Source organism: Heterodontus francisci, chromosome 20 (genome assembly GCF_036365525.1).
Source record: "Heterodontus francisci isolate sHetFra1 chromosome 20, sHetFra1.hap1, whole genome shotgun sequence".
NCBI classification, from domain to species: Eukaryota; Metazoa; Chordata; class Chondrichthyes; order Heterodontiformes; family Heterodontidae; genus Heterodontus; species Heterodontus francisci.
In genome coordinates, this window is record NC_090390.1 from 82,791,116 (window position 1) to 82,806,588 (window position 15,473).

Consider the following 15,473-nt stretch of genomic DNA (forward strand, 5'->3'; position numbering starts at 1 on the left):
GTTAACACCTTGGGTCATTTTACTCTGTTAAAGGTACTATGTAAATGCAAATTGTTGTTGTGCCTTGTCCGATTACAGTCTGTCGCAGTGGGCAGCACTCGCCTCTGGGTCAGGAGACAGTAGGTTTGATCGCATAGTCTCGGGCTAACATCTGCCTCGTCTGGTGAACGGCAAAAGATCCCGGGGCCAACTTGGCAGCCAGACAAGCTGAGGTGTTCTGCACCCTGGGGTGGGGGATGTGGGAGAGGTGCCCACAATCTTTCAAAGACAGGCCACAGGCAAGGCCTAGATCTGGAATCAGGAGGCCTGAAAGATCCGCAGCTACACTCCTGGCCGCCAGAGTTGGGCACAAAAATCTTCTGTACCTACCCTAGAAGTTTTTGATAAAACAGTGTAGAGGGAGTTTTACCCTGTATTGACCCCCATTTTTTTCTCTTGCCCATTTTTTTTTGCTTCAGGGGATCTTTATTCCCCAGGCCCCCTTTATATACATTTTAAATTAAAATTTGATTAAAAACAGGTAAATAAAATAAAGCTCAAATTAATATGCCATTCTCGGCATCGATGATGCACAGCAGCCCCTGCGGTGCCCACCGGTCGCAGAAGGCCTCAAGTGAATGGACGGACACCGCATGCTCCTTCTCCAGGGACACCCGGGCATGAACGTAACTGCGGAAGAGGGGCAGGCAATCAGGGCGGACAGACCCCCCACCCCCGACAGCCCGCAGCCTGGACCTGTGAATTGCTACCTTGGCCAGGCCCAGGAGCAGACCGACGAGGAAATCCTCCTCCCAGCCCGCCCTCCTCCGCACCGGGTGCCCAAAGATCATGAGCATGGGGCTGAAGTGCAACCAAAACTTGAGGAGCAGCCCCTTCAAATACTCAAAGAGGGGCGGCAACCTCGCACACTCCATATAAATATGGAATACGGACTCGTCCAGGCCGCAGAAATTACAGGGGGCCTGGGAGACCATGAACCTACTTAACAGTCTATTGCACGGGACTGCCCTGTGCAGTACCCTCAACCCCAGGTCCCTGATGTAAAGGGTGAGGACTCGTGCGTAGAGAGACCTCCACCGGGGTTTCTGCTTGCCGCCAGATGGCAACACAGACCGCCAGGACGTGTCCGGGAGGCAGATGAGGACAAGGAAGTGGAGCATGTGCAGGAGCAGCCCGTACAGGAATGGCACGGAGGGCATTTCCGAAAGGCGGCTCAGGTTATGCGGGACCAGCTCCTGAGGAGAGTTCCGGGGCCTGGGTCCTATGAGCGGGAGTCAGCACAGCCGGGAGAGCTCCGTACTCCCGAGCCCCCTCGTTACCCACAATGAGGGACGTCCTGGGGGCTTCGGCTATTTCCCGGCCCGTCGGTCCGTCCCCGGAATCGGCCACCCAGACAGCCAAGGCACTCTCCTCCATTGGCAGGGGAGTGCCCTGACTGGAGGCGACCATGTTCCACACTCTGAATCTTCTTTGGCCTCCTTGTCTTGAGAGACAATGGGTAAGGGCCTGGAGGTGGTCAGTGGTTTGTGAAGCAGCGCCTGGAGTGGCTATAAAGGCCAATTCTAGAGTGACTGACTCTTCCACAGGTGCTGCAGATAAAATTGGTTGTCGGGGCTGTTACACAGTTGGCTCTCCCATTGCGCTTCTGTCTTTTTTCCTGCGAACAGCTAAGTCTCTTCGACTTGCCACTCTTTAGCCCCGCCTTTATGGCTGCCTGCCAGCTCTGGCGAACGCTGGCAACTGACTCCCACGACTTGTGATCAATGTCACAGGATTTCATGTCGCGTTTGCAGACGTCTTTAAAGCGGAGACATGGACGGCTGGTGGGTCTGATACCAGTGACAAGCTCGCTGTACAATGTGTCCTTGGGGATCCTGCCATCTTCCATGCGGCTCACCTGGCCAAGCCATCTCAAGCGCCGTTGGCTCAGTAGGCTGTATATGCTGGGGATGTTGGCCGCCTCGAGGACTTCTGTGTTGGAGATACGGTCCTGCCACCTGATGCCAAGTATTCTCCGGAGGCAGCGAAGATGGAATGAATTGAGACGTCGCTCTTGGCTGACATACATTGTCCAGGCCTCGCTGCCATAGAGCAAGGTACTGAGGACACAGGCTCGATACATTCGGACTTTTATGTTCCTTGTCAGTGCGCCATTTTCCCACACCCTCTTGGCCAGTCTGGACATAGCAGTGGAAGCCTTTCCCATGCGCTTGTTGATTTCTGCATCAAAAGACAGGTTACTGGTGATAGTTGAGCCTAGGTAGGTGAACTCTTGAACCACTTCCAGAGCGTGGTCGCCGATATTGATGGATGGAGCACTTCTGATGTCCTGTCCCATGATGTTCATTTTCTTGAGGCTGATGGTTAGGCTAAATTCATTGCAGGCAGCCGCAAACCTGTCAATGAGTCTCTGCAGACACTCTTCAGTGTGGGATGTTAAAGCAGCATCGTGAACAACAAGGAGTTCCCTAATGAGGACTTTCCATACTTTGGTCTTCGCTCTGAGACGGGCAAGGTTGAACAACCTGCCACCTGATCTTGTGTGGAGGAAAATTCCTTTTTCTGAAGACTTAAACGCATGTGAGAGCAGCAGGGAGAAGAAGATCCCAAACAGTGTATGTGCGAGAACACAACCGTGTTTCACACCACTCAGGATAGGAAAGGGGTCTGATGAGGCACTGCTATGCTGAATTGTGCCTTTCATATTGTCATGGAATGAGATGATGATACTGAGTAGCTTTGGTGGGCATCCGATCTTTGCTAGTAGTCTGAAGAGACCACGTCTGCTGACGAGGTCAAAGGCTTTGGTGAGATCTATGAAAGCAATGTAGAGGGGCAGCTGTTGTTCGCAGCATTTCTCCTGTAGCTGGCGAAGGGAGAACAGCATGTCAATGGTGGATCTCTCTGCTCAAAAACCACATTGTGCCTCAGGGTAGACACGCTCCGCCAGCTTCTGCAGCCTGTTTAAAGCGACTCGAGCGAAGACTTTCCCCACTATGCTGAGCAGGGAGATTCCACGGTAGTTGTTGCAGTCACCGCGGTCACCATTGTTCTTATAGAGGGTGATGATATTGGTATCGTGCATGTCCTGTGGTACGGCTCCCTCATCCCAGCACAGGCAAAGCAGTTCATGGAGTGCTGAAAGTATAGCAGGCTTGGCACTCTTGATTATTTCAGGGGTAATACCGTCCTTCCCAGGGGCTTTCCAACTGGCTAGAGAATCAATGACATCACTGAGTTCCAATTTTGTTGGCTGTTCGTCCAGCTCATCCATGACTGGCAGAGACTGGGCTGCATTGAGGGCGGTCTCAGTGACAACATTTTCCCTGGAGTACAGTACTAGGTAGTGCTCCACCCAGCAGTCCATTTGCTTGCATTAGTCAGTGATCGCATCCCCTGATTTAGACTTGAGGGTGGGCGATCTTCCTGATGGTTGGCCCAAAAGCTCTCTTAATGCCATCATACATTCCTCTGATGTTTCCGGTGTCGGAGGCCAGCTGAATACGACTGCATAGGTGTTGCCCGTAGTCATTTGCGCAGCGCCTGGCTGTTCTTTGTGCAGTGCTTCTGGCTACTTTAAGAGCTACTGATGTTAACTCACTGGGGCTTTCTTGCAGTTCAACAGTGCAAATGCGCTTAGCGGCTATGACAGGTTCCAGCTCTTCAATATGAGATTGAAACCAGTCTGCATTCTGCTTCACACTTTTACCATAGGTGGTCATTGCTGAGTCATAGATGGCGTCTCTGATGTGGGCCCACTTGGTCTCTGCATCCCCTGCAGGAGTGTTTTGAAGGGCTTTTTCAAGTGAATTTAGAAACTTATGTAACAGCTGTGGATAGGAAATTCTGTTAGTGTTGATGCACGGGCGGCCCTTTTGCTTGGAGTGATGCAGCTTCTTTGGTTTGAGTCTAACTTTGCTGCACACCAGGGAGTGGTCGGTGTCGCAGTCCGCACTGTGGAAGCTGCATGTGATTTGAACGCTGTTCAAAGAGGCTCACCTTGTGACGATGAGGTCCAGCTGGTGCCAACGATGTGATCTTGGGAGCCTCCATGAAACCTGGTGACAGGGTTTAGTATGAAAGAACGAGTTGGTGATGCAGAGGTTGTGATAGGTACACAACTCCAGCAGTCTCTGTCCATTCTCATTCATCCTTCCAATGCCATAGCGCCCAAGGCAGGAGGGCCATGAATCATGGACAGCCCCAACCCTGGCATTAAAGTCTCCTAGCAGGAACGAATGTTCGGTATTGGGGATGCTACTAATGATATTATGGAGTTCCTCGTAGAACTGGTCTTTAACTGCAGGTGGGGAGCAAGGTGTTGGAGCATAGATGCTGAGTAGGTGTACTGGACCAGAGGCAGTGAGCAGTCGGATGGACAGTATGCGTTCCAAGCCATTTGAAGGTGGCTTTATCATGCTGAGCAAAGAGTTTCTGATGGCGAAGTCCACTCCATGCTGTCTTGGCTCTTCAGGATCCCTCCCCTGCCAGAAGAAGGTGTAGTCTTGCTCTGTTAGAGATCCGTTCGCAGGGAGGCGTGTCTCCTGAAGTGTTGCAATGTCAACATTGACCATGTTCCAGACTCTGAATAGATCCCGGTAAAAGACAGGCAACTCCCTCAGAGAGGCAAGGCTAACGTTCTGCGCCGGGAGCTGCGTGTCGTCTTGAAGACAGTGCCCCGGCAGAAAAAATATGTCACCAGTGCACACCATCTGGTAGGTCGCTCGACGTAGAGATATCTCTGCAGGGTCCGAAGGCGGAGAGTCGCAGCCTGAGTGTGGATGCACACCAGCGACTGGACGCCCTCCTCAATCGGGAGACTCAGGACCGCGGCAGAGACCCAGTGTTTCCTCTTGCCCCAGAAGAAATCGACAAGCTTCTTCTGATTCTTGATGGCAAATGCAGGGGGGCGGGCCCAAAGTGACCAACCGGTACCACACCATCGAGTCCACCAGTTGGTTTATGACCAGCGCTCGGCCCCTGTAGGAAAGCACTCGGAGCAGTCCTGTCCAGCGCCCCAGCCGAGTGGTGACTTTCGCCTCCAACTCCTGCCAGTTTGCCAGCCAGGCTTCCTCAGCGGGGCTAAGGTGGACTCCCAGATAGAGGAGATGCGTGGTGCTCCACGCAAAAGATGTCAACTCCTCCGGCAGGAAGTCCACTCACCACTGACCCACCAGGAGTTTGGAACATTTCTCCCAATTGATCCTTGCGGAGGACGCAGCAGAAAAGGTCTGCTGGCACCCGCGCATCCTCCGCAAGTCAATGGGATCTGTGACCGTGAGGAACACATCATCGGCGTAAGCCGAGAGGCCACATGGCCGGCTGGCACAGAGCCAAACCCATCAACCTCCTGCAATGCAGGCACAGGAATGGCTCCACGCAGATGGTGTACAATTGGTCGGACATGGGGCATCCCTGACGCACTCCTCTCCCAAAGCGAAGGGGCGCCGTCAAGGACCCGTTAACTTTAACCAGACACTCTGAAGCTGATCTGCTTGCGGTCCCAACCCATCTTGCTAGGCCTACATTCAAACAGACAGGTTTGGATTTGACCTCTCAACAATTGGTTCAATTTGAAACCAGGCAGGAAAAGTTTAGGTTTCCTGAATGGGGTAGGGGGTGGCGGGAGTGGGAGGAGGGTAGGTGTCGAGTGTTGTTTTTGGCAGAACAGACTCGCATGGTTGAATGACCTACTCCCCATTTCAACACAGGGAAGTTGAAATCATTCCTTAAAATTAGTTTCTCTTTTTGAACATTGGGCAAATAAATTAAAATCCCAAATCCATATTATCAATCATCTCCCTGCCCTGTGTCTTTCCCTGTGTCTGGTTTCGAGAATCAGTGTCAATCTACCTCAGAGAGATCAGGTTTTTCTCTAGTGTGTTGGCTGGAGGGAGCCATCACTCACTGAGTGGGACTGCAGCAGTACTGACTGCTCAGTGCTCTGGATAATGTGTTCCGCCTGTGGACTGTTTTAAGAGACACACCCATCCCTTATTGTTGGTGCCATGGTCATGACATCCCTCAGCAAGCGGCTACCCGCTGCTTCCTCTGGGGGTTCTGGAATAGTCCATCACTTGCCAAAGAAAGCCTTTTCTCTGCAGTTAATCGCAAAGGTCGACTTGAAAGGATGTCATGTTCTTTTTCTCCAGATTTAATTTTAACATCTCCACAGAAATTAAATCTCTATGAAGAAAGAACCAAGGGTTGGTGAAAAGTGGCACAATAACAGTCATTCCTTGCCCCCCGCACTCACTCGCTCGCGCACACACACACACACGCGCACTCACACATAAACTCACGCTCATGCACGCACATACACACACTCGGGCACTCTCACACGCGCGCACTCACACACATGCACTCTCACACGCGCGCACTCACACACACGCACTCGCACTCTCACAAACACACACACACACACTCTCACACACACTCACACGCACACACTCACACACAATCATAATCTGTTATCCTACATATAACTCCTCGAAACCCTCGAGTAGATTCCAGTCCATAACTCGCTTCCAAATATCCATTATTTATATAAGCCACCCCGAACCCCTTGATTAGATTCCAGTCTGTAACTCACTCCTGGGTATCTGTTATTCTTTATAAAAACCACCCAAGCCCCTCGATTAGATTCCAGCTTGTAATTCACTCCTGGGTCTCTATTATTCTGTATATGAGCCTCACCAAACCCCTCGTTTAGACTCCAATCTCTAACTCACTCCTAGTTATCTGTTATTCTATATCTAAACCCTTTGGAACACAGTAATGTTTTAACACAAGCAGCCCAGTTCACAGGTGTTAAGGACTACGTCGAACACATAAAAGGGTTTCAATAACAATATATTAGCCAGTGCACTCAAAACAACACGGCGAGGGAACTGAACCCCTCTCTCAGCTGAAAGGCAATGTGTGGCCCTTTGGGCATGTGCTGTAGAGGGGAGTGACAGGATAAGACACATCCTTGAAATCTGTACCCAGTCTGAGTCAGCATTTTCAGGAGAAGGGAAGAAAAAGAGAGAGATACGGGAGTGGATAAATAATCAGTCATGTAACAAGGCAACAGTGAGAAAGTCTGTTTACTCAGATCTCTTTGGTTTATGAAATGGATTTAATGTGAAAGGAGGTTACAGCATACAACAAACACATATAGTTATTAATCCCTTTTAGGTAAACAGCTTATTGTTAATAATAAAAAAAAATACAATAACACTGTCTATGGTATTCTCAGTAGAGTGTGTACAAACTGTCCGAGAATACAGTTAAAACCTAATCTACTGGCATCGGGTAATGAACATAAAGCGCGATATATGTGGCAGATGCATTGCAAACATTCCCCAAAATACTCCAGGACGGGGACATCCCAAATTGTTTTCAATGCTGGTCAGTCATGTAGGTGTTGGGTTGCCAACTCTTCATTATTGGCCTGGAGCTTCCTGGAACTGAACATTAATCTCCGAGGCTGCTATACACAAAGCTTCAGGGGAGAGAAGAGTCAAAAGGGGCATTAAACAAAAGTGTGTGTTTTAAAAAAAATTTTTGAGCATTTTCATTCATTAGTTGTAAAAACGTGGAGACTGGGAGAAAAAAGACTGATGGTCAAAATTCATCCAATCAGGCAATGAAGAGTCTGTCCCCATTACAATTGGTCATGGGAAGGTGCAGTGCCTGGGAGGATAGACCAATGACTGAAACACAGGGGCGGGCTGTTTGAGGCAGATGGTCATGTGATGAAAAGTCCGGGAATAGACCCAGACAGAGTTGGCAACTCAACAGTAGGTGTGTAGTTGGGAATTATTGCTAGGGAGGGACATGGATGTGGGGGTTAGGATTAACCTTCTGAGTGGGAAGCCTTGCCTGTCCCACGGCACATGTCGGAATACAGCCAGCCTGCTGCCCTTGACTCTCTGATGGATGACGAGCTGGGATAATGATTCCACAACATCTGCGTGCGCTCAAAAAATTAACCCAACCTCCTCGTAAGAATAATGTTTCCCATTACTGTGCAGGTCCAGTAACTCATCCAAAACTGTGCTGGTGCTAAAGGTTCTTGACATTCTGATCCAATGCTTACCTACCAGTAGAGCCAAGGGTTATAAGTCAAACCAGCCAATCAGAAACATAAACACCAATGGATGCAAATTGCCTGGCCTTGGGGTTAGAGATTAGAGGTGACTTGGTGCCCACAGACTGGAGTTCAGATGCCCCTATCCTATTATAATTGATTATTAACAATATTTAACATTCAAAAGAATAAATACTCAAAGGGGAAAAAATGCTGGGCTGTGGAGAAAGAGCAGGGGGAGTGGGGCTAATTCCAAAGAGCTAGCAAAGACGGGATGGGCCAAATGGCCTCTTTCTGTCCTGTATGATTCTACGGTTCTAATAATATTGCAGAATTCCATGAATTCTGATAACTTATTGACTAATTAGAAGGGAAGACTTCCTGCTACCCCACCCCAAGCACACAGGAAGGGCAAGGTGGGCCAGGGGTCGATAGGATCCAGAATGTCTCCCACAACGAATAAAGCAATCTGGGAAAGGAGAGACTCATTCTCCAGCAACCGGAAAGGAGGGGAATTGACCCAAACAGGCTCCAACCGCGAAGGAAGGCATACCCCACCCCCAAATCCACCTCAAACCCAGTTGGCTGGTCGAGAGTGGAACAGGCCTCTGATCAACTCAAACCAGCGAGGGCCCTGAGGTGGTGGAATGAACAAAAATGACAGGGAGACAGAGAGAAAGGTGCCGGTAATCCAATTTGAGCGGAGAATCCTGAAATTTTATACTCGTGCACTTGAACTGTGAAAAACGCCCAAGAGGAGAATGTTATTATCTTTACAAACACAGTTGACTTATAGAAATCTAGGCTGAAGTACTGGTGGCTACAGGTGACTGGGGAGCTGCAGTACTAACTTGAGGTAATGAACTGGAAAGATGACACCAGAAGGATACCATATGCAATTACAGTGTATGGATTTAAGCAAGATCTTTCCTACTGCTATCAATGTGCTAAATAAACTCTGTGACACACTATATATCTGTACGCAACAGGGCTGCATCCAATACTCGGAGCAGGAAGAGATAAGGGCTTCATAAAAGAATGATTTGTATGAGGAATTTGTCCTTACAGAACAAATTCTTGTAGCAGTAGCTGACTCTAATGATGTTATTTGCAATCTCAACTTATCAATAAAAAGGTTTTTTTTGACAATGGATTTTAGAACCCGAATTCCTTGACTCCATTCCAGCCTGTAACTTATTCCTGGATATCCGTTATTCTACATATAAACGACCCGAACTACTCGATTAGATTCCAGCCTGTAACTTATTCCGGAATATCCATTATTCTATATATAAACAACCCGAACCACTCGATTAGATTCCAGCCTGTAACCTATTCCGGAATATCCATTATTCTATATATAAACAACCCAAACACTCGATTAGATTCCAGCCTGTAATTTATTCCCGAATATCCGTTATTCTATATATAAACCACTCGAACCCCTCGATTAGATTCCAGCCTGTAATTTATTCCCGAATATCCGCTATTCTATATATAAACCACTCGAACCCCTCGATTAGATTCCAGCCTGTAATTTATTCCGGAATATCCGTTATTCTATATATAAACGACCCGAACCACTCGATTAGATTCCAGCCTGTAAATTATTCCCGAATATCCATTATTCTATATATAAACCACTCGAACCCCTCGATTAGATTCCAGCCTGTAACTTATTCCCAAATATCCAATATTCTCTAAATAAACCACACAAACCACTCAATTAGGTTTGAAGCCTGTAACTCACACTTGGGTATCCAATATTCTATCTGTACCTATATATGTAGTTGTTGCATGAAGAATGTGATTATATTTTAAGCCAAGTGATTATTCATGATAAAAGACACCTGAAAGACCCCAGGAGTTGCTACTCCCAGGTGTAAAGCACTTTACTAACTGAATTTGCAAACACTATTTTCTAATAGTCTTATTCCCACAGGGAAGGGAATTCATTCAAGGTCAATTGGTACCTCTAAAAAAGCTGGGTTGACGTCTGTTGAGATGGGGCACCTCGGGTTACAGCTTATTCTTTATTATGGGGAGGTGGAGGAAGGAACTTAGTGATTCTCACCTACCCACCTTCACACCATGATCCCAAGCCCAGTCACCCACCCATTTTCCACCATATTCTTAACCCACCTATCCACCTTCTCCCCTTGTCACAACCCCACCTACCCACCTTCTCCTCTTGACACAACTCCACCCACCCATCTTCTCATTGTATCCCCAACTCCACCCATCCACCATATCCCTCAATCCCTTCTCTCTCCAGAAACATTTCATCGCCTCCTGAGCCCATTACCCCGTCTGCTTCACAAGTCTCCCCCGGTTACTTATTCCAAAATTCAGGGTTACGCTCTCTGAGTGAAATCCTTCCTGATTTCTAACCCCTAAATTTTAACCTGTGTGCCCCAATATCTGAACCTTTCACCACTGCACACACAGCTTTAAATGAGTATATAAATACTTTTTTATATATATATATATATATTGCATTAAAAAAAAAACAAGCAATATTTAGCAAAATCCCGACCCGCTTCATAGCAAAACTGGCAACACACGTCTAGGCTTGTACTGCTCACACAGCAGCTGTTACATACCACACAGCGAGACTAGACAGGTAACAGGGCAGTCTAGACTATTAAAGAAAAGACATGAGACTCGAGAACACCTCCCAACTGACATCCACCTTCACTACTGTAACAATTACAATTAGCCGAGAGAGTCTCCCTTCCCAAAAATTAAAGGCATGTTAAGCATCTGCTCCTCAAAAATGAAGTACTTGTCGGAATTTGATTTTGTTAGAAATATTTCAGGTACCAATAAGCCATTATGAAAGGAGACCAGTTTGTCTGTCTCTGTCTCTCTCTCTCTCTCCTCCTCCTCCTCTGCCATGCATCTAATCCCCCATTTCTAACAGTGGCTTAATTCAACTTGCTGAGAGGAAATTAATTCAGCTCCTGAAATCTCTGTGGAATGTTGTAGCTGATTTGGGACCTCAGCAGGCAGTATGGGAGGAGCAGAAAGGGGAAGGCTATAATCTAATCCACAGACCAACATCGGAAACTCTCCCAGTCCCACTCACACACAAGCAGTTCTCTCACTAACTGAGATCTTTAAGAAAATGATGCAGGCCAATACTGGGTCTTCTGCTTATCTTCAATTGAGGAAGAAAAATATCACTTCCAATGCTTGAAACGTAGTAATCAAGTTTCCTCTTTAATCTTTTGTTTTGGGACATTTTGTCTTGTTGCAATCTCTCAGTCTGTCGTTTGAGAAATTCAAGAATGCTTTGGGGGTGGTGGGGGGCGGTGGAAACTAGCCACATCACTGCATTTCTGGAGAGGGGTTGTAGCGAATACAAAAAGAAGTCAAGGTCTTATGTTAGTAAATCCAATCAATGGAGACGTCTCCCGGTTGTTGTGGTTCCATCTAAATGACCGACTGCTCGTCACGGCATTTCTTGCAGGTACAATAAACAGCAGAGATGAGATATAGCAGGGTGCAGAGGCTGACGAACACCGCGGCGCTCAGGTAGATCTTATAAGGGCAGCGGTAGCTGTAGGTGGGCAGGTTGCAGTAGCTCTTGTCGTTGGTCTTGCTGCCCATGAGATAGGCGGCCACCAGGTAGAGCAGGACGGCCAGCCAGTCGTGCAGGGCGTTGGTTAGCACCCAGCGGTCACCTCCCACGATGGGCACCAGGTCGCTTTTGCTCAGCAGGGTGAGGAAGAAGAGGGCGAGGGTAGTGAGCCAGAAGAAGACAGCCACAAAGACCACGTAGTGCAAAGCTCCATCATACTTGCTGACCGCGATGATAATCCAGACCACAGCACCCAGGAGGATCTGTAGCATTCTCAACACTCCCAGCAAACTCTTCAGGAACTGCTTCTGGATAGTCAGGGACGACGCCTTAGCTGACTGAGGAGCCATGGTTGTTGGGGAGAGAGGGGAGGGGGAATTTTTAAAAAATCAATAATGCGATTTTCGGTGGAAGGAGAGGAGGAGAAAGCGAGCTGAGACAGAAGGAACTTAGTGATTCTGCTTCCTGTCGCTCCTTCTCTCCTCCCTCCGAAAGAGCAAATCTGTAGCTAAACTTTATCCCAAACTTTCTAAACTGTTATATTCTTTCCAGAGTGCTATTTTTTCCTGAACTTATTTTTCTTTCTAAACTGTTATTTTCTTTCGTAACAGTTACTTTTTAAACTTTTAATGTCTTTCTCGACTTTTTTTAAGTTTCTAAACTTTTAATGCTTTTGTAACTTTCCAAACTTTTAATATCTTTCTGAACTCTTTCCTCTTCCTAGACATTTATTTTATTTCTAAACATTTATTATTCAAATTGGACAACTTTCATTTTCTTTCCTACCCATCCGTTATTCTTTAACTTTCGACTGTTTCATTTCCTTCTCTGTCACCCTCCTTCGTCATTCTCTACCCTCCCCTACATTTTTGTTTAATTTTAGACCAACGTTTTTGATGTCCATCCGCTATTATTTTAGAGATACAGCACAGAAACAGGCCCTTCAGCCCACCGAGTCTGTACCAACCATTTATACTAATCCTACATTAATACATCCCCACCTTCCTATACTTTCTTTTCTTTTGGGCCTCCTTATCTCGAGAGACAATGGATACGCGCCTGGAGGTGGTCAGTGGTTTGTGAAGCAGCGCCTGGAGTGGCTATAAAGGCCAATTCTAGAGTGACAGGCTCTTCCACAGGTGCTGCAGAGAAATTTGTTTGTCGGGGCTGTTGCACAGTTGGCTCTCCCCTTGCGCCTCTGTCTTTTTTCCTGCCAACTACTAAGTCTCTTCGACTCGCCACAATTTAGCCCTGTCTTTGTGGCTGCCCGCCAGCTCTGGCGAATGCTGGCAACTGACTCCCACGACTTGTGATCAATGTCACACGATTTCATGTCGCGTTTGCAGACGTCTTTATAGCGGAGACATGGACGGCCAGTGGGTCTGATACCAGTGGCGAGCTCACTGTACAATGTGTCTTTGGGGATCCTGCCATCTTCCATGCGGCTCACATGGCCAAGCCATCTCAAGCGCCGCTGACTCAGTAGTGTGTATAAGCTGGGGGTGTTGGCCGCTTCAAGGACTTCTGTGTTGGAGATATAGTCCTGCCACCTGATGCCAAGTATTCTCCGAAGGCAGCGAAGATGGAATGAATTGAGACGTCGCTCTTGGCTGGCGTACGTTGTCCAGGCCTCGCTGCCGTAGAGCAAGGTACTGAGGACACAGGCCTGATACACTCGGACTTTTGTGTTCCGTGTCAGTGCGCCATTTTCCCACACTCTCTTGGCCAGTCTGGACATAGCAGTGGAAGCCTTACCCATGCGCTTGTTGATTTCTGCATCAAGAGACAGGTTACTGGTGATAGTTGAGCCCAGGTAGGTGTACTCTTGAACCACTTCCAGAGCGTGGTCGCCAATATTGATGGATGGAGCATTTCTGACGTCCTGCCCCATGATGTTCGTTTTCTTGAGGCTGATGGTTAGGCCAAATTCATTGCAGGCAGACGCAAACCTGCCGATGAGACTCTGCAGGCACTCTGCAGTGTGAGATGTTAAAGCAGCATCGTCAGCAAAGAGGAGTTCTCTGATGAGGACTTTCCGTACTTTGGACTTTGCTCTTAGACGGGCAAGGTTGAACAACCTGCCCCCTGATCTTGTGTGGAGGAAAATTCCTTCTTCAGAGGATTTGAACGCATGTGAAAGCAGCAGGGAGAAGAAAATCCCAAAAAGTGTGGGTGCGAGAACACAGCCCTGTTTCACACCACTCAGGATAGGAAAGGGGCAATTTATAATGGCCAATTTACCTATCAACCTGCAAGTCTTCGGCTGTGGGAGGAAACCGGAGCACCCGGCAAAAACCCACATGGTCACAGGGAGAACTTGCAAACTCCATACAGGCAGTACCCAGAATCAAACCCGGGTCACTGGAGTTGTGAGGCTGTGGTGCTAACCGCTGTGCCGCCCACCCCTGCAACATGTATGAAGTTTTTAAAAATTGAATCTTTCTCCAAAGCAGAAGATTAAAATTTTGCTTCCAATTCTTTCCAAAGTGACAGATTAAAACTATTTTCCCAGTTTTCTCCAAATAAAGGATTAACAATATTATTTCAATTGTCTATAAAGTCAATTAAAATTATTATTTTTCTAATTAGATGGAAGATTTTGGAACTCCTCACCAAGCTCAAATTTGTTGACACCAATCACTCCCCTGTCTTTCAAATACTTTTGACAATTAAAGGCTGGCTTGAGTCTGCAAAAGAAAAAAAAACCGACCCGAGCCCAACAGAACCACATCCGACCCGTCCCGACCCAGCCCGAGTCCTTCCATTTTTTCCCGCGCCCACTCGACCCGACCATCAGTTAACTTACCTTCCATTTTTCACTTTGTTGCTGATCTGCACAAGCTTAAAATAACTGTAACAAAACCACCTTTCTAGTGAAAAGTTACATTAACCGTGGAGCCACTTACCTGTGAGAGCATGTCCGACCCGGTCCGACCCGAGCCCGAATGCCGGACCTGGAAGTGCAACCCGACCCGACCCGAACCCAACACATGTTGTCGGGTCCCGTCGGGTTCGGGTCGGGTAGCAGGCCTTTACTGACAATTACCCACCTTACTAGCACATTGCCCTGGCATAAACACCCCCCTCCCCCTCCCCCCGCTCCACATGGCACTCACTCCCTTCCCCAACAGCGTAGCTGAAACCCAACTTCAAAAATGTCAATAAGTGCTCATAAAATGAATATTCTTCACTGAGATTTTAAAAAGCAACTTCACTCCACCCCTGCCAATTCTCGCAAACTCAAAAAATACTCAAAATCCTCCACCCTCCTGAGTGTTCCCAGGTTAAACAGTGCCTCCCCCAAAATATTTCGAGGTCCCCCTCCCCCACCAAATACTCCCAAATATACTCCCTTGCCCCAACCCCTCCCCCCCCCCACGATGTTCTCATGTTTGCCTACACCTCCCCCCACCCACTCCCAGCCCCAAGCTGACTGCTCCACCCCCAGCCCCCCGCCTCCCCATCCCCAGGTTGTCTGCTCCTTCCTAGGTCCAAGCCCTCCAGTCCCCAAACTACCCAGGTACCCTCTTAGTCCCCAAGCCATCTCCTGCCAGCCACAGACCCTCCATGCTGCCTCCCAACCTGAGCCCCCTCACCTATTCCCATATTCCACCATAGACTCAGGATCCTCACAGCCCCAGGGCCCTGAATTGCTCTCACCCATGCCTGTTGCAGTGGGTGCATGGGAGGCACTGACTGCAACCTCACTGTAAACTGATTAATATTGTGAGCAGCTGATGGCCCTGCTAGGAGAGGACGAATCACCAGGCCCACGTCCAGCCTCTAGCAAATTATCTCCCAACTTTGTGGCCAAAG

The 15,473-nt window shown here is 48.1% G+C and overlaps 1 protein-coding gene across 1 annotated transcript; it reads right to left on the minus strand.

The window, feature by feature from the left end:
- Positions 1-7,071: 7,071 nt before the first annotated feature.
- Positions 7,072-12,467, minus strand: marveld1 (MARVEL domain containing 1). The gene has a single exon (XM_068053132.1). It carries the CDS (start codon positions 12,005-12,007, stop codon positions 11,510-11,512), a length of 498 nt encoding a protein of 165 aa, XP_067909233.1. The 5' UTR covers positions 12,008-12,467; the 3' UTR covers positions 7,072-11,509.
- Positions 12,468-15,473: the final 3,006 nt, after the last annotated feature.

Excerpts from the sequence above, each read along its gene's own strand:
- marveld1 (XM_068053132.1), bottom strand. The coding sequence starts at position 12,007 with ATGGCTCCTCAGTCAGCTAAGGCGTCGTCCCTGACTATCCAGAAGCAG.